The sequence below is a fragment of the Poromitra crassiceps genome (genome assembly GCF_964638095.1).
Source record: "Poromitra crassiceps genome assembly, contig: HAP1_SCAFFOLD_229, whole genome shotgun sequence".
NCBI lineage: Eukaryota > Metazoa > Chordata > Actinopteri > Beryciformes > Melamphaidae > Poromitra > Poromitra crassiceps.
Window position 1 is genome coordinate 37917 of NW_028152162.1, and position 26582 is coordinate 64498.

The 26582-nt window shown below is 44.5% G+C and overlaps 1 protein-coding gene across 3 annotated transcripts in view; it reads right to left on the reverse strand.

Annotated features, from left to right (window-relative positions):
- Nucleotides 1-3306: 3306 nt before the first annotated feature.
- The window catches only part of LOC310770795 (uncharacterized protein), a 42531-nt gene continuing 19255 nt past the window's right edge, over nt 3307-26582 (reverse strand). For all 3 annotated transcript variants that reach the window (XM_083663503.1, XM_083663504.1, XM_083663505.1), the window contains 6 exons: nt 25469-25671; nt 20897-21099; nt 20696-20739; nt 6984-7139; nt 6639-6781; nt 3307-3373 (listed from right to left, as the gene is read on the reverse strand). In XM_083663503.1, the coding sequence (XP_083519629.1) occupies nt 6678-6781; nt 6984-7139; nt 20696-20739; nt 20897-21099; nt 25469-25671 (710 nt within the window). In that variant the 3' untranslated portion in view covers nt 3307-3373; nt 6639-6677. The remainder of the gene's footprint in view (nt 3374-6638; nt 6782-6983; nt 7140-20695; nt 20740-20896; nt 21100-25468; nt 25672-26582) is intronic.

A 26582-nucleotide genomic window follows, 5' to 3' on the forward strand; every position in this document is an offset into this window, starting at 1 on the left:
TGTCCTTTGAAGACTATTTCAAGATTTATATTTCTGGCGCCAGCAACGCCAATGGATCTTTTCTCCTCTCGTTTCATGACGGTGGAAACAGAAATTCTGAACAACTAAAACCTTTCCTCCACGGTTTCCAGGGATCAAGCTTCCATGAATAGCAGCCATCTGAGCAAACACTGTGGACCACTCAGCACCAATGGGGCATGGCCGCGAATTACGATCAAAATATAAGGGGGTCGTCGGAACTACACCTCTCCACCAAATATCGTGAAAATCCGTGCTGTAGTATTTACGAAATAGTGCATTTGGTTTTTCAAACTGTCGCAATAGAAACAACTATGGACGGATCGTGATCAACAAAAAAGTGTTCCACGCAACACGCCTTCACCAAATTTGGTGCAAATTGGAACATTCTGCATCGAAACGTTTAGATCACATTGTGTTTTGTTATTTTTTGTGGTTTTTTGTCTCTTTGACCTTACTCAGTCATTCGTAGTGATGCATTGTGTAAGTTGGATTGTGAATGCCTTTTTGATTCTTCATTAATACAATAAAATAAAATTAAAAATTAAAATGCACACAGACAAAGAGTAAGTAAATCTTAGTAAACGTGGGAACATTATGAGAACTAGTGCAAACCACTTCTTGTAGTTTAGGGGGCTGGGGCCAAATCTGATATGGATGAATTGCTAACTAGTGCTAGTCATATTGTGTATTTTTTCATGATCATGTGTATTCTTGCATGATCAAAGGCACACAAAACTTTGAGACTGGTGTGGTTGTGCAACAAGACTATTGTTGGGAAATGTGGGAACACAGGGCCTTATTTTGGAAGAAAAAAAAATCTAAGAAATGTGGGAACATAGGGCTGTGGGAACATAGGGCTGAAATCTTAGAAATGTGGGAACATAGGGCTGTGGGAACATTGGGCTGTGGGAACATAGGGGTGACCCCCGCATGAAGCTAACGACTCACCACCGCAGCTAAATGCAGTCAAACAATAATGTTCCATGACCATAAGCATAACGGTACTAACGTTAGGGTTGCATTACTTCACACAAGACGGTAATGTTAGCAGAGTTTCTGACCAGGTGGTCAGATACTTGTACTACGGAGTGACAGTAAAAATCTTGAAAATCCATTAGCAAGCAGCTAACGTTATCTGGTCAAAACCACATTACAGTAGCTACAAGCAGCAAGTTCCCTTCATGAACCGAAAACACAGTCCTGACTCTAGTTTCCCCCCCGATGTCGGTCACATTGCTGCTGTCTGGCCAGACGGGCTTCATTAGATAAATATTTATTTATTTAGTCTGGACTTTTTCTGGAGTCTGTGTTTGTTGTTTCCTTTAGCTAGCAGCTAGCGACGAGCGTAACGTTAAAAGCTACTTCAGCCATTTCCTGTTAGCGTCTAGACAAGAGACAAGCTCGACGTGAACGCGCGAGACGTCACATCCTCTAGCTGTGGCGGGAGATGCTATCCACTTCGAAACTGCGGTTTTCCATGTATCTTCTGAACGGCTGGTCGGAGAGAAACGCCCCTGGTCGCCATTTTTAACACCTTAAGTGCCATAGCCGAAATAATTCGTCTTACATAATCCAACGCTTGAGTGCCAGAGCCAAAATAACTCGTCTTACATGTTTTTTTGACGGTGGGACATCAATCAACCCCTTTTACATCTTCGAGATAACTATAGGAGCAAGAGCATGTGTGTAATCTATTTTACCGACCACTAAGTGGCGACAGAGACAGAGAGAAGCCACAGCCACGGGACCCGTACACCAAAAGCAGCCGCCTCCCGCGGAAATGGCTTGGCGATTTTACAGTCAGAAGCCCGGAGACACACACACAGAACGGACAGAGATACCCTCCCCCCAGAGCCGCGGAGCAACGCGCGAACACACACACACACACACACACACACACACCGCGGGAGCAAGCCATTCAAGGAAATGGCTTGGCGATTTTACAGTAATCCATTTCAGACTCGTCCCCGCACGCAGGCAGGCAGGCACGCAGACAGACAGGCAGGCAGCAGCAACGCGCTTCTGACACGCCCGCTGTTAGAGCCAGGAGGAAGGAGGAGAAGACACACGGAGGGAGGAGTTTGAATGAGAGGGGTGTTTCCTGTTGTTATGGAGGAAATTACTGTTCAAAACTATTGTTTAGAATGTCTGACGGTCTTACTGATGCCAAAAATGAATGGTTAAAGTGACTGTTTCACAAAAAGCCATTTATCTCTGAATAAATTTCCAGACGCTGAAACCATGCTGTACTCAACGGCTAATATCTACATAACTACTAACTCTGCAAACTAACTCTTTTAGACAGAGAAAGCACACATTCTATTAGTTATTTTTAGATGATTGGTGTTCATGAATTCTTAACAGAAAAGAATCCTCGGCTGTTCTAAAATGAGCCAGAATCGTCAAAAACACCCCTGGCACAACTTACCTACAGGAATGAAAACATGGCTGGCACTCAATGTGTTAAGTGACGTCAAGGCGCATTCACTCAGTGCCAATAATAAACACTTTGTGCACATTTATTTCTCGCCAGAACCAACGGAATGGGCCTTTAAGTACATGTTTCTAATTTATCAATGGGCTTTTTAATTTATTTTTTTAATGATCCAAGTTGCAGTGGTTTACCTCTGAAGTCGGCAGGCCTGTCCTCCCAGGGTGACAGCACAATACCCAGGGCTTTCCACTGGTTACCTGACAGGGCTGCTTCCTGTTCAGCTGTTACTGCCACAGCCTGCTCATAGGAGAACATGCTGATCTGGTTCGGGTTAAACACCACCTGCAGAAGGTGACATGAGCCAAATGAGGGGAGGCACGAATTGTCAAGATGAACACACCAACATAGATAACAAGACATTTCGGGTCCCAGAACAAAAGCTGAATAGAACTCCATAGACTTGTTTTGTGGAAGTCAGGTCAGTGTACAGTAAACTAGTAATAATAGTCATTTAAGACTTACACTAAACTGCTCAGGTGGTATCATTGAGATAGCCAGAGGTGTGATTCCTTCAATTTGGTCCCTCACCAAAGCTGACATGGACATATCTGGAAGACCAGCTGCACAACGAGAAAGTGAAGTAGCATCAATGCTCCCAGAGCTAAACAGCCACCAACATAACTGAGTGAAAAATCACATTTAGCAGATGATCACAGAGAGGATTGTTCATATCAGGGTGCTCAACATGAGGAGAGTGGATGTGTCTTACCTGCCAGAACTCCAATCTCAATGAAGACATCAGTCTTCCAGTTACCTGTGGGTCCAAATGCAAGACTGTGTTGCAGAAGGTCGACGAGAGCCAGCAACTGGTCTGGTGAGCAGGACAGCCTCAGCTGACCCAGCCACAGCACAGCCTTACTGCAGCCACCAGGGGGAGACAGCAGGTCACACAGTAAGTAAAGGGGACAGAAGTACCACAGGAATGAGTCCGGACCTGGATGTTAACACTTCCGCCTCTTATGTGTAAAAGTCAATGGGATTTATGTGTGAGGATTTTGGTTGAATGCTTGAAATAAGGTCTGTGGTTAACAAAAGTTTATGACTTTTATGATTTTCAGTACAGAAGCGTAGGCTACAGTGTAAATGAAGCTACAGTGTAAATGAAGCATACAGTGTAAATGCGTTTTTTTATGAGATTTTCAGAAAATGCTTCAACAGTCATAAAAGCGGTCCTCATATATCTACACACACACACACATACAGTACATATAGTGTGTGTGTGTATATATATATATATATATATATATATATATACACACACACATACAGTATATACATATATACACACTATATATAGATCTTTTTGTGAATGTACAGCCCATTTTTAAACCAGCAGTATTTATATATAATACTAGTATAATAATATTATACTAGTAAATAGATAATAATATTATAGTATAATAATATACAATATAATAGTATAATAATAATAGATATATATACACATACACTAGGGTATTCACGACTACTGAATTTTAGTAGTCATCGACTACTTCCAAATAATAGTTGACTAGTCGATTAATACCGCTGAAGATATATTTTTTTCACACAATAGAAATGATCAATTCTCATCAAAAGGGTCTCAAAAACAGCCAGTAAAGGGTTAACTTAATGTAGGCGGGACCAATGTGGAGATATGTGAAATAGCAGAGTCCTGATTGGCTCTGAGAGGCTGTTTACAAATGAGCCATTACACCCCAGCAGCTTGTCTGAGTTGGAGATAGCGACTGTTTGACTTCAGTAACAACATAGACGAGTCTTTCTGTCTATTCACCTTATTCACCACACCCACTTTTTCTCTCTTCCGCGTTCAACGCAAACGTATTTGTTCTTCCGGTTCAGCGCTAGTTGCCTACTGTGGCTAATATTAGCCGCTAGTTAGTTATGTTATATGGCAGTAAAATGCCACTGAATGACCAAATTGATATAACTTTTAACCATTTCGAGTAACACTGTTTCCATACGGATCACCAGCGTTAGTTTGTTTTTTATAAACGTGGCTATATTCATAACGTTTCTATCTCGGATGCGTTATTTTGAATCCCACATAGGTTACGCCTGGCGCAACCTAGGTGGGTTTCAGGACAAAACAGTCTCGACTCCACTAACGTCATCTTTAGAGCACAATATTCCTGGAATGCAAGTTTAACTAAACAGTTACATGTCCTCTGCATTCTACATAAAATTAAGATATTACGGGTTGTTTTATTTTGTATGTTACATACTTATTGGCCAAGATATGTTAGTTTATGGGGGAGTAATTCTGCCAGTTTAGGAGGAGAGTGTGGGCGGCCATCTTGCCTGCGAGGTTTTTGGCAAGTCTAAAACGGAAATACTATTACGAAATGACGTAATGCGGAAGCGTCCATGTGTGGGCAAAGAATAAGGTGAATAAGTACCTTCAATTCTGTTGATTTAACATGGCGTCATGTGGAAAATGAGTGTTCAAACAAATCTATGTTCAATTTATGTATTTATTCTTCACCACAGATGAACGATTAGTTGATTATGATGCATAGTGTCGACTAGTGTTTTTTTGTTGACTGTGAAAGCCCTAATATACACGTATAAACACTAGGGCTGTGAATCTTCACTAGCCTCACGATTCGATTACGATTCAGAGGGCTACGATTCGATTCGATTCGATTATCGATGCATCTCGATACATCTTAAATCAATGCATCACTTTTTTCCCCCAATATTCCCCAATGATTTATTTTTTCTCACTTTCTTTTTTCTCACTGCGTGACTACTTTTAAAATAAAAGTGCATTTGGAATTGCATTGTATTATGATCCATAATTAAAATAAACAACTGCATGTACTTCCATTATATTTTATTTGATTATTAACACATTGACTGCCAGCCGTTTTTTTTTTGCTGTAGGTAGCTTCTGCCAGGCCGTTTTTTGAGGATTCTGGCTCATTTTACAAGAGCCGAGGATTCTTTTCTGCTTGGAGTTTGTGAACACGAAGTTCACAAAAGTACTAATAGAATGTGTGCTTTCTCTGTCTAAAAGAGTTAGTTTGTAGAGTTAGTAGTTATGTAGATATTAGCCGTTGAGTACAGCATGGTTTCAGCTGTCTGAGAGTGAAAGCTGAGATAATCGCAGTTTTGTGAAATTCAATCAAACAGGCAGAACAGTCACTTTAACCATTTATTTTTGGCATCAGTGAGAGATCAGACATCCAAACAATATAGTTCCGAACGCCCTCTCCTTCAACTCCTCCCTCCGTGGGCGTGTCTAGTGGCTTTCAGCCTGCGTTTGTCACAAGCGAGTGCTCTGCTGCTGCTGCTGCGAGTTTGAGCAGCCTCCCTCCCTGGCAGCGAGTTTGAGCAGCCTCCCTCCCTGGCAGCGAGTTTGAGCAGCCTCCCTCCCTGGCAGCGAGTGTGGATAGGGCTCACTCGTCTCTTGGGTTTGAGAGCCCCGATGAAGCCCCGTGCGACTCTAGGCTTTATGCTGCCCACCCAGTCCATTTCTGGAACCCCCCACCGCAGCAGCGCGAAAGCGTCCCCGCCTACAGTATGAGAATGAGGCTCGTTCGTTTCTGGGTTTTCGGAATGCGTGCGATTCTGGCCTTTCTGCGGGCGTTTCAAAGTGTGTTTCACCCATAATATATTATGCAAATTTGCAATCCCCCGTGTGCTGCTGCTGGCGCGGCCCGAGAGCGGCGAGTCTGGTGACTGATGACTGTAAAATCGGCAAGCCATTTCCTTGAGAATGGAGGAAGCAGCCGCGGGAGGCGGCTGCTTTTGGTTGACTTTCTCTCTGTCGGGAGGGCACCGTCGCCACCTAGCTGGTCGGTAAAATAGATTATACACATTCTCTTCCTCCAATTCTGGGATAGGAGACGTAAAAGGGGTTGATCGATGTCCCACCGTCAAAAAAAAAAAATGTTTATGTAAGCCGAGATATCTCGTCCTTGGCACTCAACGGTTGGATCATGTAAGCCGAGATATCTCGTCCTTGGCACTCAACGTGTTAAAAAAAAAAATAATAATAATAATAATCGATTCTTGACATTTGTGAATCAATGCAGAATCGTGCACGTCCGCATCGACGATGCATCTTATAATCGATTATTTTTGACACCCCTAATAAACACACACACACACGTCTCACCTGAACTCCACAGCATTGAAAAAACGCATCTCTGTTGTTTTAGCTCCACACACGATGTATCCCATCGCCACAAAAGTGCTGGAGTCCAGCTGTGAAGGTTTCTGCTTGGTGGCGTTTAACAAGCGGCTGAACAGCACAGCCAGCTAGGATGAAAGCCATGGAGAGAATGAGTGAGCGTAAAATAGCCTCAAACAGGATTGTAGGTGGATGTATTAGCAACGTACTTGTACCTTCACCCTGTATTGTATAGCATGCCAGTGCTACTTGTACAATTTGTTTCAGAAAGCGAGTGAACACACAACACAGTGGATGTAATATGTCTCCGGCTATGACCGAAGCTGATACCTGTCTGTCTGTCCAGGTGTTGACTGATCCCATGGCGTAGATACTCCTCAGCTCGGACAGACGGAGGGTGCCCAGCTCTGCTTCTGACATCTCCACCGCTAGTCCACCCAGCTGAGCGACCAGGGACGGAGACATGGAGCGGATGTGGCCATGCACCTTCATGCGCGTGTTCACGCATACACACACGCATGCATGCACACACACACACACACACACACACACAAAATCCCAGAGAGACCCCAGTTAAAACATGGCAGACATTTTAGCAACATTTCACATCCATAAAACCATATTCACCAACTTAAAGTCTTTATTTATTGTTTTTGAAAAGCGTAGCAAACAATATACTAAAACAATATATTCTTCCAACAATAAGAAATCTATTAAATCACCTTTGTACATTTGTACTACATGTTTTGCAATTAAAAAAAGACAACCCTAACAACTGGATTTAGGAGGGGTTTCAAATGTAAACAGGAAGTATGGAAATGTCCCATAGGGAAGAAGCCTGGAATGAAATGCATGTGTGATGTGACGTGATGTGATGTTCTCACTGTGGTAGTTCCTGCATGATGGATGGCTGGAAGAGAGTCTCACCTCTTTGACTTTCTTGAGCAGCTGTTGGCGTTGGTAGGGTGTAAGGAACGGGTCGTGGCCCATCAAGGAACGGGTCGTGGCCCCCCCCCCCCCCTCCCCCCCCTCCGGCTCTGGCTGATGGCCCTCCAGGCTTATCACCTTCCCCTCCCCCTCATCCCCCAGGCTATAGACAAGTTTCCCAGCGCTGGCCTAGGGCGGCGCCATAGCAGCCTTATATGTCCCCGGCTTCCGGTTAAGTCCACATAGCGTCCACAGCAGCCTGATGTTGCCAATAAGCTACGACTTAAATAGAGACTTATTACATCATATGTTTTCCGCCCCCTGTATGTTGAGTGTTGGTGAAAAAGAAAAATATAGCAGACGCTTTCTTTACTGTAGAGCGCCGTTTAAAAGCTGCACAACAAGCAGCATCAGTCCCGCCGGCCAGCGCTGGACCCGCTGTGAGGAAACACACAGGAGGAAACCGAAATGTCAAAACAGACATCCCTTGCTAGGCCAGTCCTTTTTTTTTAATCGAGATCATGCAACAAGTAGCCTACTTCAGCCGAGGCCAGCAAGACGGCAGGAAAGAAACAGAAGCGTGCCTGCCGCCGTCAAAAGCAAAAGAGACCCGACGTAGGCTGTCAATTTAGCGGAGGTAAAAAGCCTTTTTACCTACTCGGGCGAATCAATCAATCAATCAATGGCTCGCGCTTGTTGCCCGACGCTCGTATGATGAGGAGATGAATCAAAATGCTTACCACCAATAAAGCCACATGCGAGCCGAGAACGAGTGCAGGAGAGCTGACGCAGGTGCCAGGTGTGGAGTGGGAGAGATTAAGGTGCGTAGCCTATTGCTGGAGATTCAAGTTGTGCGCTGTCTGCACTCTGCACTGACACTGTCGCACTTATTACTTTTAGCTGCGTTGTTTTTTCATCAAGGCAATGTCCAGAAGATATGGGTTCATGAATGTCTGCAAATGCAGATAGATAGGCTACAGTAGGAGTGTGCATGCATGTTGTCTGTTTCAATAACGAAAGCGTCCTTACCGAGAACGACGTGCCGACCAATTAAATATTCTTGCTGCGAAATCGGCCTCTTAATGACAACACTGGAATAATAGCCGTAATATTCATTCACAACGGGGGTAATTTGATGAAATACATAGCGTTACAACATACCCGACTTACTTTGTTGCTGTGGAGATATTGGTACGCTTCGGAGCTTTTGAGATTGTTCATCGCGTTGCCATCCACCGCCATTGATTCCTCAAAATACGCTATAATCCTGCCTGTAGTTACGTTCGGCCATTTACACATATTATCTTCCCATGTGTCCAGTGTCAACGGGTGTGGGATAGACACTCTTTCATTAGATAGGAGACTCGCAGAATGATCCCAAGTTTGCATTTTTTCGGCGGTCGCTATGGCTACTACGGTAGTACGTTACGCTTCTCCGTATTCACAAACACCGGAACCGACAGACCGATCGCGGCCGAGTCCGGAAGCAAACCGGAAGTGCCCAGGAAACTTGTCTATACCCCGTCACCCAGAGACGAGGCTACACCGCCCCTCCCCCCCCCAAAGGGCTTCAGAGCTGATGATGCCCCCCCCCCCCCCACCCACGCTGACCATCACAGCGGACCAGGTGAGGAATCAGCTTATGAGGCTACACACTAGGAAAGCAGCTGGCCCGGATGGCGTCAGCCCCATGCTGCTCAAAGCCTGTGCCCCCCAGCTTTGTGATGTGCTACAGCTGATCTTCAACAAGAGCCCGAGTCTCCAAAGGGTCCCCGTGATGTGGAAAATGTCCTGTATCGTCCCTATACCTAAAAAGCCAAGACCCTGGAGAAACTCGTCCTGGAGCAGCTCAGGCCTATGGTCAAACCATCCCTAGACCCCCTCCATTTCGCCTACCAGCCCCGACTGGGAGTGGGGGACGCTGTCATCTACCTGACCAACCGCGCCTACGCCCACCTTGACAACCCGGCCAGCACTGTGAGAGTCATGTTCTTCGACTTCTCCAGTGCTTTCAACACCATCAGGCCGGCTCTACTGGGTGAGAAGCTGACGGCGATGCGGGTGGATGCCCCCCTGGTGGTCTGGATTGTGGACTACCTGTCTGGCAGACCACAGTATGTGCGCCTGCAGAACTGTGTGTCAGACAGAGTGGTCAGCAATACAGGAGCACCACAGGGGACGGCCTTCTCTCCCTTCTTCTTCACCATCTACACCACGGACTTCACCTACCAGACAGAGTCTTGCCACCTTCAGAAGTTCTCTCACGACTCTGCGATAGTGGGATGTATCAAAGATGGCGACGACGATGAGTATCGGGATGTGGTGGCCAACTTTGTCACATGGTGTGAGCAGAACCACCTGCAGCTCAATGTGTCAAAGACAAAGGAGCTGGTGGTGGACCTGAGGAGGGTCAAGGCTCCGGTGACCCCTGTTTCAATCGACGGGGTCAGTGTTGACATAGTGGAGGATTACAAGTACCTTGGAGTGTACATTGACAATAAACTAGACTGGGCTAAGAACTCTGATGCACTCTACAAGAAGGGGCAAAGCCGTCTCTACTTTCTGAGATGGCTGAGGTCCTTCAACGTCTGCCGGACCATGCTGAGGATGTTCTGAGTCGGTAGTGGCTAGTGCCTTCCTGTATGCTATTGTGTGCTGGGGCAGCAGGCTGAAGGCAGCGGATTAGTGTTAATTTCGTCGACGAAAAATGTTAGTCGACTACCTTTTTCCCCAAGACTAAGACGAGACTAAAATGTTCAGACTTTTAGTTTCATTGACTAAGACAAGACTAAAATACTCAAACTTTTAGTCGACTAAAACTTGACTAAACAAAAAGACGATGAGGTTGAATAAATATGATAAAAACTAACAAGGACATTTGACACAGGACTAAGACTACGACTAAATTTAAAAATAGACAACAAAATTAACACTAATTATAGACTGTTTCCCCCCCTCAATGCAGCAGTTCAGTTTCCTGTGTTGCAGCATCATAGATCTAGCTGACATTTAGCTGTCTGAAAAACATTTGCAGTAGTTACAACAGAATCCACCCAGTCTTAGCTAAGGGTCTTATCTATATGTGTATGAGGCATTGTGTTCCCAAAATGTACAGCTACTTGCTTGTCTACATTATATCCAGAGAGGTCTGAGTGCTTTCCACACAGCACAGCCAGCCTCCCTCCATTCTCCCCTCAGCTGCGGGCTGAGCAGGGACTGTAAATATGCCGACACTGGCCCGGGTGGGCAGGGTCAGCATTAATTTCCCTGGGAAAGAGTTGCCAACACTGCTTCGAAATACCATTACTAGTGAAGCGCATCAGCAGATTCAACAGTTTTCATTGACTAAAACTAGACTAAAATGTGAACAGTTTTTGTTGACTAAGACTAGACTAATATACTTATGGTTTTATTTGACTAAGCTGAGACTAAAATGCTCAAACTTTTAGTCGACTAAAACTTGACTAAATAAAAACAGGATGAGGTTGACTAAATATGACAAAGACTAACAAGGACATTTAACACGGGACTAAGACTAAGACTAAATAAAAAAATAGCCGACAAAATTAACACTACAGCGGATGCCAACAGACTCAACAAACTGATCCGTAAGGCCAGGGACATTGTGGGGCTGGATCTGGGCTCTCTGACTGCGCGCACACACCTACACACACACACACACACACACACACACGCACGCACACACCTAAACACACCCACACACACCCACACACACACACACACACACACACACACGGTTGAATGCTCTCATTTAGGACACTTCATGCCCAAAAGAACATGTGGGACCAAGTAAAAGTTAGCTTTCCTGCTCAGGACTAGACAGGAAGTGGTGCGATTTTGCTGCGTCAAGTTACCTACTGTATGAGTTAACCAGGGTGAGACAGGAAGTAGAGCGATTTTGCCTTCAGAGTAAAAGCTTAGATTGTGAAACTTTTTTCAGATTTCCCCTCCATTTGTACTTGGCCAATTTCCCCCTGCTCTGCTGCCCAGGGTCACTGCTCCACCCTCTGCCAATCTGGGGAGAGCTGTAGACTAGCACCATGCTTCCTCCAAGACATGCCAGCCGCTTCAGGACACATACCCTTAATCTGGCTTCCCACCCGCAGACCCATTGCCCGACACCCGACTAATCCGGGGGCGCGAACCTGCGACCCTCGTGTTGGTAGGCAGGGAATCTACCGCTACACTACCTGGACGGCCTAGATTGTGAAACTTTTGAGAAAAGTTGGAAAATAAAGCTGGGCTGTGCAGAGCAACAGAAATTGTTTGAGAGGTATAAAAGTATAATGTAATAATATAAACGCACCACACATTGTCCAGTCTTCAGAAAGTAATACAATTATTTATCTATTATGTATTAATTTAATTTAATTAATTAATTATTAATTAATACACAGGACAAGATGTTACTATCCCTTGTGCCAAAATCCGAGGAAAAACACATTTAGAAGCCCAATCCAGAATAAAACAAGCTAACAGGCTAACAAACTAATAAACAAGACACAAATCACCAGTTACCTACCCTAGCCAACAGCAGTATGAAGCATGTCATTGGGGTTTTCAAGTGGGCACCTTCCTTCACCGACGTTTCGTTAAGTTAGGCCCACGACACCTCAAGAAGGCTTAACGGTGTAATCCAGCGTCCTGGAAACACCCCCCTCCATGCTACCACCGCACAACTGCATATTACCTCACTATCTAAGCCTAGCTATCCAGGTCGGTTCGGTATGACATTCCTGACTACACCACCACTGTCAATGATTCAGCCCTGTTGATGCGGACCGTTAATCATGACCAACAACAAACAATCCCTAACTACACCACCACTGTCAATGATTCAGCCCTGTTGATGCGGACTGTTAATCATGACCAACAAACAATCCCTAACTACACCACCACCGTCAATGATTCAGCCCTGTTGATGCGGACCGTTAATCATGACCAACAACAAACAATCCCTAACTACACCACCACTGTCAATGATTCAGCCCTGTTGATGCGGACCGTTAATCATGACCAACAACAAACAATCAATCTGACCTTAGCGAGCTCCCCAGCTAGCATGTTTCCTCCTTATCCACAGCCATTCACTTGCTCGTTCTGCTGCCTGAGACATGTTGCTAACCGCAAGTTTCAGGCTCCGTCCCCGAATGCCCAACTCAGTTAGTAAGGCAATAACGGACTTTGCCACAAAACCACGGCAGCCCACCTCTACAGGCCGCACTCGAGCCCTCCAACCTCGCTGCTCTGCCTCTGCTGCCATTTCAGCATACCTAGCTTTCTTGCGCTCATAAGCCTCCTCAACTCGATCTTCCCACGGGACTGTGAGTTCGATAAAATAAACTCTCTTCTCTACCTCAGACCACAGTAACAAGTCCGGACGTAGCCGGGTGCTAACTATATATGCTGGGATGACTAGCTGTTCATTCAAGTCAACCCTCATTTCCCAGGCTCCACCTACACTTAGCTGCCCTAACTTGTGCCTGACCTTAATTGGTCTAATCTTTTCTCCCTCACGTACAAATTTGATCTGTCTATTCTCTTTGCTAGCAACTAGAGAATTTACTTCTAGCCGCTTTTCCTCAACTGCAGCTGCCAAACATTTCAACACCTGGTTGTGACGCCAGGTGTATCGCCCCTGGGAGAGACTGACCTTACACCCTGACAGTATATGCCTCAATGTACATACACTAGAACACAACGGGCAGGCACCATCCTCGCCCAACCACTGATTTAAGTTCTGGGGAGATGGCAGCACATCATAAGTAGCCCCTAGAATAAATCTAATTCTGCTGGCCTCCATGCTCCACAACTCTCTCCACTTCAACTTTCTCTTCTCTACACTCTCCCAGTTCACCCACTGTCCTTGCTTTGCCTGCGACACTGCCTTAGTACATCTTACTGCCTCCTCTTGCCTATGTACTTCTTCAACTACCATCTTCCTCTTTTCTATTACTGATGCCTTGTTCCACACAGGTTTCCCTAAGCACAACCCTAAGCCTCCACGCCCATGCTGCACCTGACCTATGATATCCCTGTGTCTAAGAGCTGACTGTGCTTGCTGTACTGCCTCCTTTGGGTTCCACTTCCTCCCTGTTTTAACTGTGGGCGCTACACTCCTAACCACTGGATCCTTTGACTGAGTCAGAGTCATTTCCAGTCTAACCTTAGCACACTTGAACTCCTCTGTCAGGCTAGATAATGGCAATTCCAATATGCCTTTCCCATATAAGGCTACACTGCTTAGGCAGCGTGGGACTCCGAGCCATTTTCTAATGAATGAGTTAATCATCCTTTCTAGCTTTTCTACCTTTGAAAGGGGAACCTCATACACTGTCAGTGGCCACATCAACCGAGGCAACAATCCAAACTGCAAACACCACAACTTTAACTTTCCTGGGAGCCCTGACTTGTCTATACTTGAAATACCTTGAATCATTTCCTGCCTCACCTCCTCAAACTGTCCCTTATCACTGAGACTTGCATCATACCATCTTCCCAAACTCTTGACTGGTTTCTCTAACACTGTAGGCACCACCTCATCATTTATAACAAACTTCTTACCTACTACCCTCCCTTTAATGATTGAAATACTCCTGGACTTACTTGGCTTCACTTTCATTCTAGCCCACTGCAGATTACTATTTAACTTATCCAACAATCTGCTAGTACATGGAGCGGTTGACGTCATAGTCGTCATGTCATCCATGTATGCCCTAATTGGAGGGAGCCGCAGCCCTCCCTGCAGCCTTTCTCCACCCACTACCCATTTTGAAGCCCTAATAATGATCTCCATTGCCATGGTAAAAGCTAATGGGGAAATTGTACACCCTGCCATAATGCCTATCTCCAGCTGCTGCCAAGCTGTAGTGTACTCTGCTGTGGTAAAGCAGAGTTGAATATCTAAGAAGTAGGCTTTAACTAAGCTCTTTATACTACCTGGCACTCGAAAGAAATCAAAGGCCTCCCATAACAGACTATGCGGCACTGACCCGAAAGCATTAGCCAGGTCCAAGAATACTACATGCAGGTCTCTCTTCTCACGCCTAGCTGACTGGATTTGGTGCCAGATCATGCTGGTGTGCTCTAAGCACCCGGAGAAGCCGGGAATTCCAGCCTTTTGCACCGAAGTATCTATTAGCCTATTCTTTTCTAGATAACTAGACAGCCTCTGTGCCACAACACTAAAGAAAACCTTCCCTTCAACATTAAGTAGACTGATAGGTCTAAACTGACTTATCTCTAACGAGTCCCTTTCTTTAGGAATAAAGATTCCCCCTGCTCTACGCCACGCCTTAGGAATAACCTGCTTCTTCCAGACTACCTTCATCAGCTTCCATAGAAACTGCAACACATCTGGAGCACTCTTATACAGCCGGTAGGGGACTCCATTAGGACCCGGGGCTGAAGAGGCCCTTGCACGTCTCACTACTTCTTGAACTTCTTTCCACCTTGGTGGGCTATCATCACACTGGCTCTCTATATCACCAATAGGTGGAATATCAGCTGGGACTGTCATCTCTCTAAACCTATCCCTATCTTTGTGAACCTCCTCCAAATATTCCTCAAGCTTCTGCTTAGGTACCATAAGGCTACCATTCTTTTCCTTACTAAACAATGACTTCACAAATCTAAATGGATCCTTATAGAATGCTATTCTAGCTCTCTCTTTCTTTTTCCTATTTTTCCTAATGCTCTCTGCTCTTCTTAAAACTGCCAACCGATCCCTCACATCTGACTGCAAGCAATCAATGCCTTCCTTCTCAACCTCTGTAGCTTTCCTCCACTGCCTCTTAAGCTGTCTTCTCTCCTGGATAAGTCTATCTATCTCTTGTTGGCGCCTAGATTTAACTACCTCACCCTCTAGTTTCTTCCTTTTCTCAAAGACGCCAAACCTTTCCTTACCATAATCATAAATACAATCTCCCATTTTCTCCAACTTACTCTCAGCAGTTCCTTTAAGCTTCTCTAACATCCTAACCAAATCACTATTGATATCTTCCCACTTCCTACTTTCCGCTGCACCTGGCCACTTAACTCTAGGCTTCTGACCGCTAGACCACAGTAACAAGTCCGGACGTAGCCGGGTGCTAACTATATATGCTGGGATGACTAGCTGTTCATTCAAGTCAACCCTCATTTCCCAGGCTCCACCTACACTTAGCTGCCCTAACTTGTGCCTGACCTTAATTGGTCTAATCTTTTCTCCCTCACGTACAAATTTGATCTGTCTATTCTCTTTGCTAGCAACTAGAGAATTTACTTCTAGCCGCTTTTCCTCAACTGCAGCTGCCAAACATTTCAACACCTGGTTGTGACGCCAGGTGTATCGCCCCTGGGAGAGACTGACCTTACACCCTGACAGTATATGCCTCAATGTACATACACTAGAACACAACGGGCAGGCACCATCCTCGCCCAACCACTGATTTAAGTTCTGGGGAGATGGCAGCACATCATAAGTAGCCCCTAGAATAAATCTAATTCTGCTGGCCTCCATGCTCCACAACTCTCTCCACTTCAACTTTCTCTTCTCTACACTCTCCCAGTTCACCCACTGTCCTTGCTTTGCCTGCGACACTGCCTTAGTACATCTTACTGCCTCCTCTTGCCTATGTACTTCTTCAACTACCATCTTCCTCTTTTCTATTACTGATGCCTTGTTCCACACAGGTTTCCCTAAGCACAACCCTAAGCCTCCACGCCCATGCTGCACCTGACCTATGATATCCCTGTGTCTAAGAGCTGACTGTGCTTGCTGTACTGCCTCCTTTGGGTTCCACTTCCTCCCTGTTTTAACTGTGGGCGCTACACTCCTAACCACTGGATCCTTTGACTGAGTCAGAGTCATTTCCAGTCTAACCTTAGCACACTTGAACTCCTCTGTCAGGCTAGATAATGGCAATTCCAATATGCCTTTCCCATATAAGGCTACACTGCTTAGGCAGCGTGGGACTCCGAGCCATTTTCTAATGAATGAGTTAATCATCCTTTCTAGCTTTTCTACCTTTGAAAGGGGAACCTCATACACTGTCAGTGGCCACATCAACCGAGGCAACAATCCAAACTGCAAACACCACAACTTTAACTTTCCTGGGAGCCCTGACTTGTCTATACTTGAAATACCTTGAATCATTTCCTGCCTCACCTCCTCAAACTGTCCCTTATCACTGAGACTTGCATCATACCATCTTCCCAAACTCTTGACTGGTTTCTCTAACACTGTAGGCACCACCTCATCATTTATAACAAACTTCTTACCTACTACCCTCCCTTTAATGATTGAAATACTCCTGGACTTACTTGGCTTCACTTTCATTCTAGCCCACTGCAGATTACTATTTAACTTATCCAACAATCTGCTAGTACATGGAGCGGTTGACGTCATAGTCGTCATGTCATCCATGTATGCCCTAATTGGAGGGAGCCGCAGCCCTCCCTGCAGCCTTTCTCCACCCACTACCCATTTTGAAGCCCTAATAATGATCTCCATTGCCATGGTAAAAGCTAATGGGGAAATTGTACACCCTGCCATAATGCCTATCTCCAGCTGCTGCCAAGCTGTAGTGTACTCTGCTGTGGTAAAGCAGAGTTGAATATCTAAGAAGTAGGCTTTAACTAAGCTCTTTATACTACCTGGCACTCGAAAGAAATCAAAGGCCTCCCATAACAGACTATGCGGCACTGACCCGAAAGCATTAGCCAGGTCCAAGAATACTACATGCAGGTCTCTCTTCTCACGCCTAGCTGACTGGATTTGGTGCCAGATCATGCTGGTGTGCTCTAAGCACCCGGAGAAGCCGGGAATTCCAGCCTTTTGCACCGAAGTATCTATTAGCCTATTCTTTTCTAGATAACTAGACAGCCTCTGTGCCACAACACTAAAGAAAACCTTCCCTTCAACATTAAGTAGACTGATAGGTCTAAACTGACTTATCTCTAACGAGTCCCTTTCTTTAGGAATAAAGATTCCCCCTGCTCTACGCCACGCCTTAGGAATAACCTGCTTCTTCCAGACTACCTTCATCAGCTTCCATAGAAACTGCAACACATCTGGAGCACTCTTATACAGCCGGTAGGGGACTCCATTAGGACCCGGGGCTGAAGAGGCCCTTGCACGTCTCACTACTTCTTGAACTTCTTTCCACCTTGGTGGGCTATCATCACACTGGCTCTCTATATCACCAATAGGTGGAATATCAGCTGGGACTGTCATCTCTCTAAACCTATCCCTATCTTTGTGAACCTCCTCCAAATATTCCTCAAGCTTCTGCTTAGGTACCATAAGGCTACCATTCTTTTCCTTACTAAACAATGACTTCACAAATCTAAATGGATCCTTATAGAATGCTATTCTAGCTCTCTCTTTCTTTTTCCTATTTTTCCTAATGCTCTCTGCTCTTCTTAAAACTGCCAACCGATCCCTCACATCTGACTGCAAGCAATCAATGCCTTCCTTCTCAACCTCTGTAGCTTTCCTCCACTGCCTCTTAAGCTGTCTTCTCTCCTGGATAAGTCTATCTATCTCTTGTTGGCGCCTAGATTTAACTACCTCACCCTCTAGTTTCTTCCTTTTCTCAAAGACGCCAAACCTTTCCTTACCATAATCATAAATACAATCTCCCATTTTCTCCAACTTACTCTCAGCAGTTCCTTTAAGCTTCTCTAACATCCTAACCAAATCACTATTGATATCTTCCCACTTCCTACTTTCCGCTGCACCTGGCCACTTAACTCTAGGCTTCTGACCGCTAATCTTCTCCCTTTTTGGCTGGCTGGCCTCTCTGCTTTCCTCGGTGCTAGGACCTGCCTCAACATCAGGGGTGCTGATGTCCTGCGAGCTGTGGGTTACTTCCTGTCGCTGGACTTCACCCGACTGACTTGATAAACTTCTTAACACCTTAAGTGCCATAGCCGAAATAATTCGTCTTACATAATCCAACGCTTAAGTGCCAGAGCCGAGTTTACTCGTCTTACATAAACATTTTTTTTTTTTTGACGGTGGAACATCAATCAACAACTTTTACATCTTCGAGATCACTATTGGAGCAAGATAATGTGTATAATCTATTTTACCGACCCACTAAGTGTTGACAGTGCTCCCCCAGACGACCGAAATCAAAGAAAAAACTGCCGCGGGACCAAGCCGTTCAAGGAAATGCCGTGGCGATTTTACAGTAATCCACTCAAGACTTGTCTTGCCTGAGAGCGGCCGCGCACCGGCAGCAGCACACAGAGAGCGGAGAGCGATTTGCAAAATAGATCATAGGTGAAACACACTTTGAAACACCTCAGAAAGGCCATAATCAACATCTGCCCATCGCCCACGCATTCCCCGGCCCATCTTGACTCGCACAAGGAGCGTCCGCACGCACGCAAGCAGGCAGGCAGGCACACAGGCAGGCAGCAGCAAAAGCGCTTCTGACACGCCCGCTGTACAGCCAGGAGGAAAAGACACACGGAGGGAGGAGTTTGAATGAGAGGGGTGTTTCCTGTTGTTATGGAGGAAATTACTGTTCAAAACTATTGTTTAGAATGTCTGACGGTCTTACTGATGCCAAAAATGAATGGTTAAAGTGACTGTTTCACAAAAAGCCATTTATCTCTGAATAAATTTCCAGACGCTGAAACCATGCTGTACTCAACGGCTAATATCTACATAACTACTAACTCTGCAAACTAACTCTTTTAGACAGAGAAAGCACACATTCTATTAGTTATTTTTAGATGATTGGTGTTCATGAATTCTTAACAGAAAAGAATCCTCGGCTGTTGCTAAAATGAGCCAGAATCGTCAAAAACACCCCTGGCACAACTTACCTACAGGAATGAAAACATGGCTGGCATTCAAGAAATAATTATCAATGCGGGGTCCCTGTGTTCCCTCTACCAAGCACCTCTTCCTGCCTTGATGGATTCTAAGGCCCCTCAAAGATGTTACCTTCTGCCAGCCACACAAGCAAACCTGACGCTTCTTTCCATCTACATCTGAACTAGTGGCTTCCACTGACATGTTTTCCCTACTCATAGTCAGGTCCGTTCCAGAGTCAATAACCGTGTCAACCATAGGTGAGTCATCTTCCGCCCCCGCTCTCGCAGACTCTAGGGGTGTTTTTTCATAATTCTGTTTCGTAGCAAGTTTGGGTGTAACCAATGGCCTATTGGCCTTGGCTACTGCCACAATGAGCAGCTAACCCATTGCAGCCCCGATGGGGTCTAATCCCTCCTGTCAGCTGTCTTTCCATGCTGTCACTAGGTCTTTCCCTAGTTGTCAGCTGCACTATTCACAACAGTCACTAGCCTAAGCTAGCTTTAGTATTAATTAATACACAGGACAAGATGTTACTATCCCTTGTGCCAAAATCCGAGGAAAAACACATTTAGAAGCCCAATCCAGAATAAAACAAGCTAACAGGCTAACAAACTAATAAACAAGACACAAATCACCAGTTACCTACCCTAGCCAACAGCAGTATGAAGCATGTCATTGGGGTTTTCAAGTGGGCACCTTCCTTCACCGACGTTTCGTTAAGTTAGGCCCACGACACCTCAAGAAGGCTTAACGGTGTAATCCAGCGTCCTGGAAACACCCCCCTCCATGCTACCACCGCACAACTGCATATTACCTCACTATCTAAGCCTAGCTATCCAGGTCGGTTCGGTATGACATTCCTGACTACACCACCACTGTCAATGATTCAGCCCTGTTGATGCGGACCGTTAATCATGACCAACAACAAACAATCCCTAACTACACCACCACTGTCAATGATTCAGCCCTGTTGATGCGGACTGTTAATCATGACCAACAAACAATCCCTAACTACACCACCACCGTCAATGATTCAGCCCTGTTGATGCGGACCGTTAATCATGACCAACAACAAACAATCCCTAACTACACCACCACTGTCAATGATTCAGCCCTGTTGATGCGGACCGTTAATCATGACCAACAACAAACAATCAATCAAATAAAATGTATTTATCAATGTCCTTTGTTGCTCTGTAAAGCACTTTGCACAAGCACTGACAATTGTTTAAAGGGCTTTAGAGATGAATTTGACATAGTTTTCAAAGCTATCTGGTTTTACCTTTGGAGAAAATGAGGAGTTGGAAGATCTCTCTCTGGAGCATTCTGGGGAAATGAAAACACCAGCATGTACACTTTAACTTTGAAATAACCACTAAATAAAGATTGTGAAATAAACTCCTAAGTGTATTACTAATAAATGCCACTGGATGAATTAGAGTACCAGTAGTCATGTGTCAATAGAAGTTTAGAAGACACCTACCCCCTGCACCCAGGGGTGCTGGAGGACCTGAGCAGCACTGAGACGCAGAGTGGGTGCTGGAGGAGCTGAGCAGCACTGAGACGCAGAGTGGCATCCCAGACCAGCAGCTTGGATATGAGGTCCTTGGCTCCCTCTGAGATGTGAGCCCAGTCCTTGTCTGGAAACTCATACTTGCCCTCCTGGATGCTCTCAAACAGGTGACTCTGAGGAGAGATAATATCACAGAAAATTAGTTAATATTGTTCATATATCACAGTTTCGTAGTGTTACAGTCATCCCCCTTTCGCATGTAGATATGATCAATATTTATGTCTTTGTTGTGGCTGTTCATCTTTTGATCTTATGGTGTCTTTTTGTCCATACGGGGCTTAAAATGGCGTCTGCCTCGGCCCTCGAGAGGTCAGTCTGGTACGCACAGCCACATCACCTGTGGACAGTTGATATTAGTGTCTGTCTCATTTTGCTTTGCTTTGTCACTTTTGTCCTGTCTCGTGTTTATGGGACCCCTTTGATCACGTGAGGACGGTCCTGGATCGCCTCACGCAGGATGCTTCTGGAGGCCACATCAGCTAAAGCCTCCAACCTATAGTAGCAGACTCCAAACTAATTCAACCCTACTCCTCCTACTACATTAAGAATTTGATCGATCAATCTATGTTAACCGATTAATCGACAATGTAGGCAAAATGTAACTTTCACTGCTCATACAGAGGAAGAAGAAAGCCAAGCTAGCAGACACAAAGTCCAGGGTGGAGAATTACACCCAAAAAGACAACAGTCATCATTGTAAACATTGTAATACAATGTTGAAATATCTCACGCCGACAATAGTCCATGGGCCAAGGCTGAAATTTTGACATATCGGTACCACCTGAGGTGACCGCACGATTTTGTTATTTTTGTCTTCCTACATGTCTCTAGTTTATATTTTGGTATGATAACCCTTCCGATTTGGTAGCTTAAGGATAGTTATCACTCTGTAAACAAACCTACCCCCAAAAAATGACAAAACCCTGATTTCATCATATCTCTGAACCACACATGATAACGCAGAAAATGTGATGTCTACCCCTATGTTTTCATGGTCAGGGATTACAATGACACTCTATACAACATCATAAACTGTTCACATGAATAGTTAATGGTGAATTCAGTGATGTTTTGGTGAATTCAGTGGTGTTTTGAGAAAGATACAATGCAATTAGTCCATGGGCCAATGGTGAAATCGGTACCACCTAAGGGGACCGCGCACTTTTTGTATTTTTGTCTTCCTACATGTCTCTAGTTTATATTTTGGTATGATAACCCTGCCAATCTGGTAGCTTATTGATAGTTATCACTCTGTAAAAAACCTTCTCCATAAAAATGACAAAACCCTGATTTCTGTGTATTAGTCCAGATGATATGTGAAAATCATGTTCACTTTTTCATAAAAGCATGAAACTTGGTACGCATATAGTTTGGGGCCCCGTAAATCTTCAGAAATTGAGCCATCACAAAAATGCTTCGTGGTGGCCATTTTAATTCCGCCATAAGTGAATTATGTAGTTTGCATCATATCTCCTGAATCACACATGATAACACAGAAAAGGTGATGGCTACCATATAGAACATCATAAACTGTTAAAGTAACTAATCAATGGTGAATTTAATGACGTGAGAAGGAAATCACAGTTTCTGATAACTGATGCTATAACCTCAATTCCATGACCACTCTCTGGCTAACATTTTTTGATGAGTAATTTGGGTCAGGGTTACTTCTATGGGCCTTTTGTTAAAATAGCCCCCAGGCCCCTCCCAAACATCCTGCGACTTTCTGCCAGACGGCCAAATCCAAGATGGGGTTTACCATTTTTAGAGTAAGGACGGAGATTAACAATGGTGAATTATAGCTATTTTAATTGCAAATTCATGCCTACCAAACATGGTTTAGTATTGACAATTATTGTGTTTTGAGGGTAATTTCATAATTATGTTAGTCTCGCTGGCCAGCCTCCCCTCCCTACCGGGAGAGGATAGCATCAGTTATCAGATACTGTCATTTCCTTCTCACAACGTCATCAAATTCACAATTGATTAGTCACTTTAACACTTTATGATGTTCTATGGTATCATTGTAATCCTTGACCATGAAAACGTTGGGATAGACATCTCCTTTTCAGTGTTAGCATGTGTGGTTCAGGAGATATGATGCAAACTATGCTTATGGCAGAATTAAAATGGCCGCCACAAGGCATTTTTGTGATGGCTCAATTTCTGAAACTGTACAGGGCCCCAAACTATAAGCGTACCAAGTTTCATGCTTTTACGAAAAAGGGAACATCATTTTCACATATCATCTGGACTAATACACAGAAATCAGGGTTTTGTCATTTATATGGGGGTAGGTTTGTTTACAGAGTGATAACTATCCTTAAGCTACCAAATGGGCAGGGTTATCATACCAAAATATAAACTACAGACATGTAGGAAGACAAAAATAACAAAATCGTGCGGTCACCTCAGGTGGTACCGATTTTTGCCTTGGCCCATGGACTATCTAGGACCAAATAGAAATGGAACTGTGTCACATGATCTTGCATGCAAGGTCAGTGTTTGTTACATGTATGCTAAAGACACGTCTGCTGCAATATCCCACTGATCCCTTCCTCATGTTGGTGTTCATCACACAAGCCAAGGTCACTGTGGGTTTCCTTTCTTACACTAGCAGCTTCAAATATATCTTGGTATAAACAGTGAAGTCTAAATGTAACAGAGGTATTCGTCATTGCAAAATGGCGCCATCTACTGCATACAGTAGATCTAACACCTATTTTCAGCATCCCAATGCTGCATCTGACCGTAATTGCCACGATGCAGTGGCATGGTGGTCTGCAACAGCATTGGGGTCAATTCAATCAATCAATCAATCAATTCCAATGAAACATTGGAAGTGAATTGGAATTTCAGGAAGTTTAGTGAAATTAATATTTTTTTTCTTGCCGGATATCTGAGATTATACTGAATATCATGCAATGTTAAAACATTTATCAAGTATTTAACAAGTATCAGCTAGTCAGATACACTAACTTAATTAGGTACAGTGTTCTTGAAGCGGGGCGCAGCGTCGAACGAGATCCGGCACCCAGAGCAGCAGCATCACCAGCTTTTTCTCTCTAAGTCCTGGGGGTCAACAACTAAACAAAAAAACGTAATTTAGCCACCTAAAACAACGCCCACCTAAACAAATCGATATCCGTGTACATGCACGCTCTATTTTGACAATTTTCAGCGCTTTACTTTTCCGCAAAACAGCAGTTTCATTCGGCACTGCTTTTTCTCCCAACCGTACAACTACCGTATTCCTCCGCTAAAAGCCTGCACAGAGCACAGAGCCGCGGTTTACAAAACAGGAAGGCTTAGAAGAGAGATAAAACACTGACTTACTTTAGAGACAACAAGTCACCTGGCCTCTCTGGTCTGGGACGTTTTCCACAATTTATCCTGGGAATGGTGAAAAAGGTCTGCAGCCAGGGCACCCAGGCATTTAGACAGGAGGCGCATCTCTCTGCCTGTTCACTTCACTCTCTGCAAAAGTTCCTCTTCTGTATTCTCTCTGGTTCATAATTGTATCCTCTTGTCACCAAGGTGAATGGCATATCATCCTCGCTATCAAAATCACTCATAAGACAAGCTAGGAAGATCATTGCTGACCCCTCTCATGTCTTGTATTCAGAATACGAACTGCTTCCATCTGGCAGGCGTTACAGAGTCCCAATCAAGAACAAAAAAAGACACCTCAACAGATACAAATACTCTTTCATCCCCATATCAGTCAGTCTCCTAAACTCAGGTCATAGGTAATGTATTGTTGATTGTACTGTAAATTATTGATGTTTGCACTTTGGTTGTGTGTTTGCACATGTCGGCACTGGTGTGCTATGCACTATTGTTTTTTGTTGTTGTTTTTGTTATGGCACTGTGTACCTATGTGGCAGCCTGTATGTCCAAGACAAATTTCCCTCGGGACAAATTAAAATAATCTTGAAATCTTGAAATAATCTTGAATCTTATTAGGCAAATCCTTCAACTAGGCAACACCACGAGACAGACTGAACAGGACTCCCTCGTATGATATGAGATGATCTTTGCGGTTGGTGTAAACTTAGAGGCCATCTGATGAAGCGCATCACCTCACACCTCCTGACAGACTGAGCTGAATCAGTTGTACACCGGGGCAGATAACCCGCAAAGAAGTTGTGTAAACGGGTGAATCATGGAAGTTGGAAACCCTCATTAGTGTTATGCTTGCCCCTGTCTTTACCCTGCCTTTTTGACACAAAATGGCCCCCGTGAAAAGGGTGTATTGGAGCAAACGAGTCAGAGAGATAACATTAGCGTCCCTTACTTAGCCTCTCAGCTGTAATAAACCTTTGCGAGTGACTGTGTATGTAGCCTGCCTGCATGTATGTGTTTACGTCACGGGTGACGGGTCGGGCTCTTATATTAACGCGGCTAACAGCTAACGGCTAACGATGTGACAACACAGTCTGTTGAGTGGGGAACAGAACAGACAAGATGGTGTCCCAGTACCTGGACAAAGACAGTGAAGAAGATGACGGTGATGATGGCGGTGAGGAACATGTCTCTCATGGGGAAATGGTCCTTGTCCAGCAGGTAGCACAGGGAGAAGGCGATGGCTCCTCGCAGGCCACCGTAGGCTATAATGAACTGGTCCTTGGTGGTCAGCTTGACGATGTGGAACTTGTTGATAACGTAGACCAGAGCAACCACACCTGGGAAGGACAATGTCATGAGAAACTGGGTTTGAGTGTGTGTGTGTAACAGATTTGGGTCAAATACTGTAATATTTGCTATTTTTTTTGCCTATTTAGTTGCCAGAGTTGACCATTTAGGGCCATAGAATGGGGCTGTATCATAAAACTTACTGGCAGGTTTAGAGTAACGTTAGGGGCAGATACCGTCACGGTAGGGTGCTTCAAAATGCGAAATATTGGGAAGCGATTTGCAAATTTTGCATGACCCGTTTTCTCCATTCTTCCACCCATTTTGGTCACGGTCTATTGTAAAAATGAACGTTAACTAATGAAAATTATCATTTTGAAAAAGAGAAGATGACCATACACGTCACATAAACGTTTTAGCAGGTGCTGGAGTGTAGCAGAGATAAAGTAGCCTAAAGAGAAGGCTGCTGCCACCAATGCTCCTATATATTTATCTTACAGAGCATTGATAGGTCTTCATCAGGTGATGATCACCACTGACCAATTCATAATCTCAGTCAGTGACATCATAAACATTTGGTTTACCATGCCCAACATCATCTGCCATTCTAACATGTCTCTGCTGCCCATTGACAGATACAGACTCAGAGGCAGACTGTTGCATATGTCAAGCTTAATTAACATGTTGGTTGTGATTGGCTGTGATCACCTGTGTTGCAGCTGACTAATAACTAATGTGGATCCATCATGGTATTCACAATCATAATTCATAATTTTATGAATCGGGGTAAATTACCGTGGTGCAGATTTTGCGTGCTGCTGTTCTGTCACTGCAGAGTTTTATGAATTAGCCCTAATAAAAGTCAAATGACTTTTCTCTCTGATTGTGTGTTTTAATAAGCTACTCTATGTGAGATGGCTCCGTAGGCACTGAAGTGACCACAAACCCACTGACCGCTACA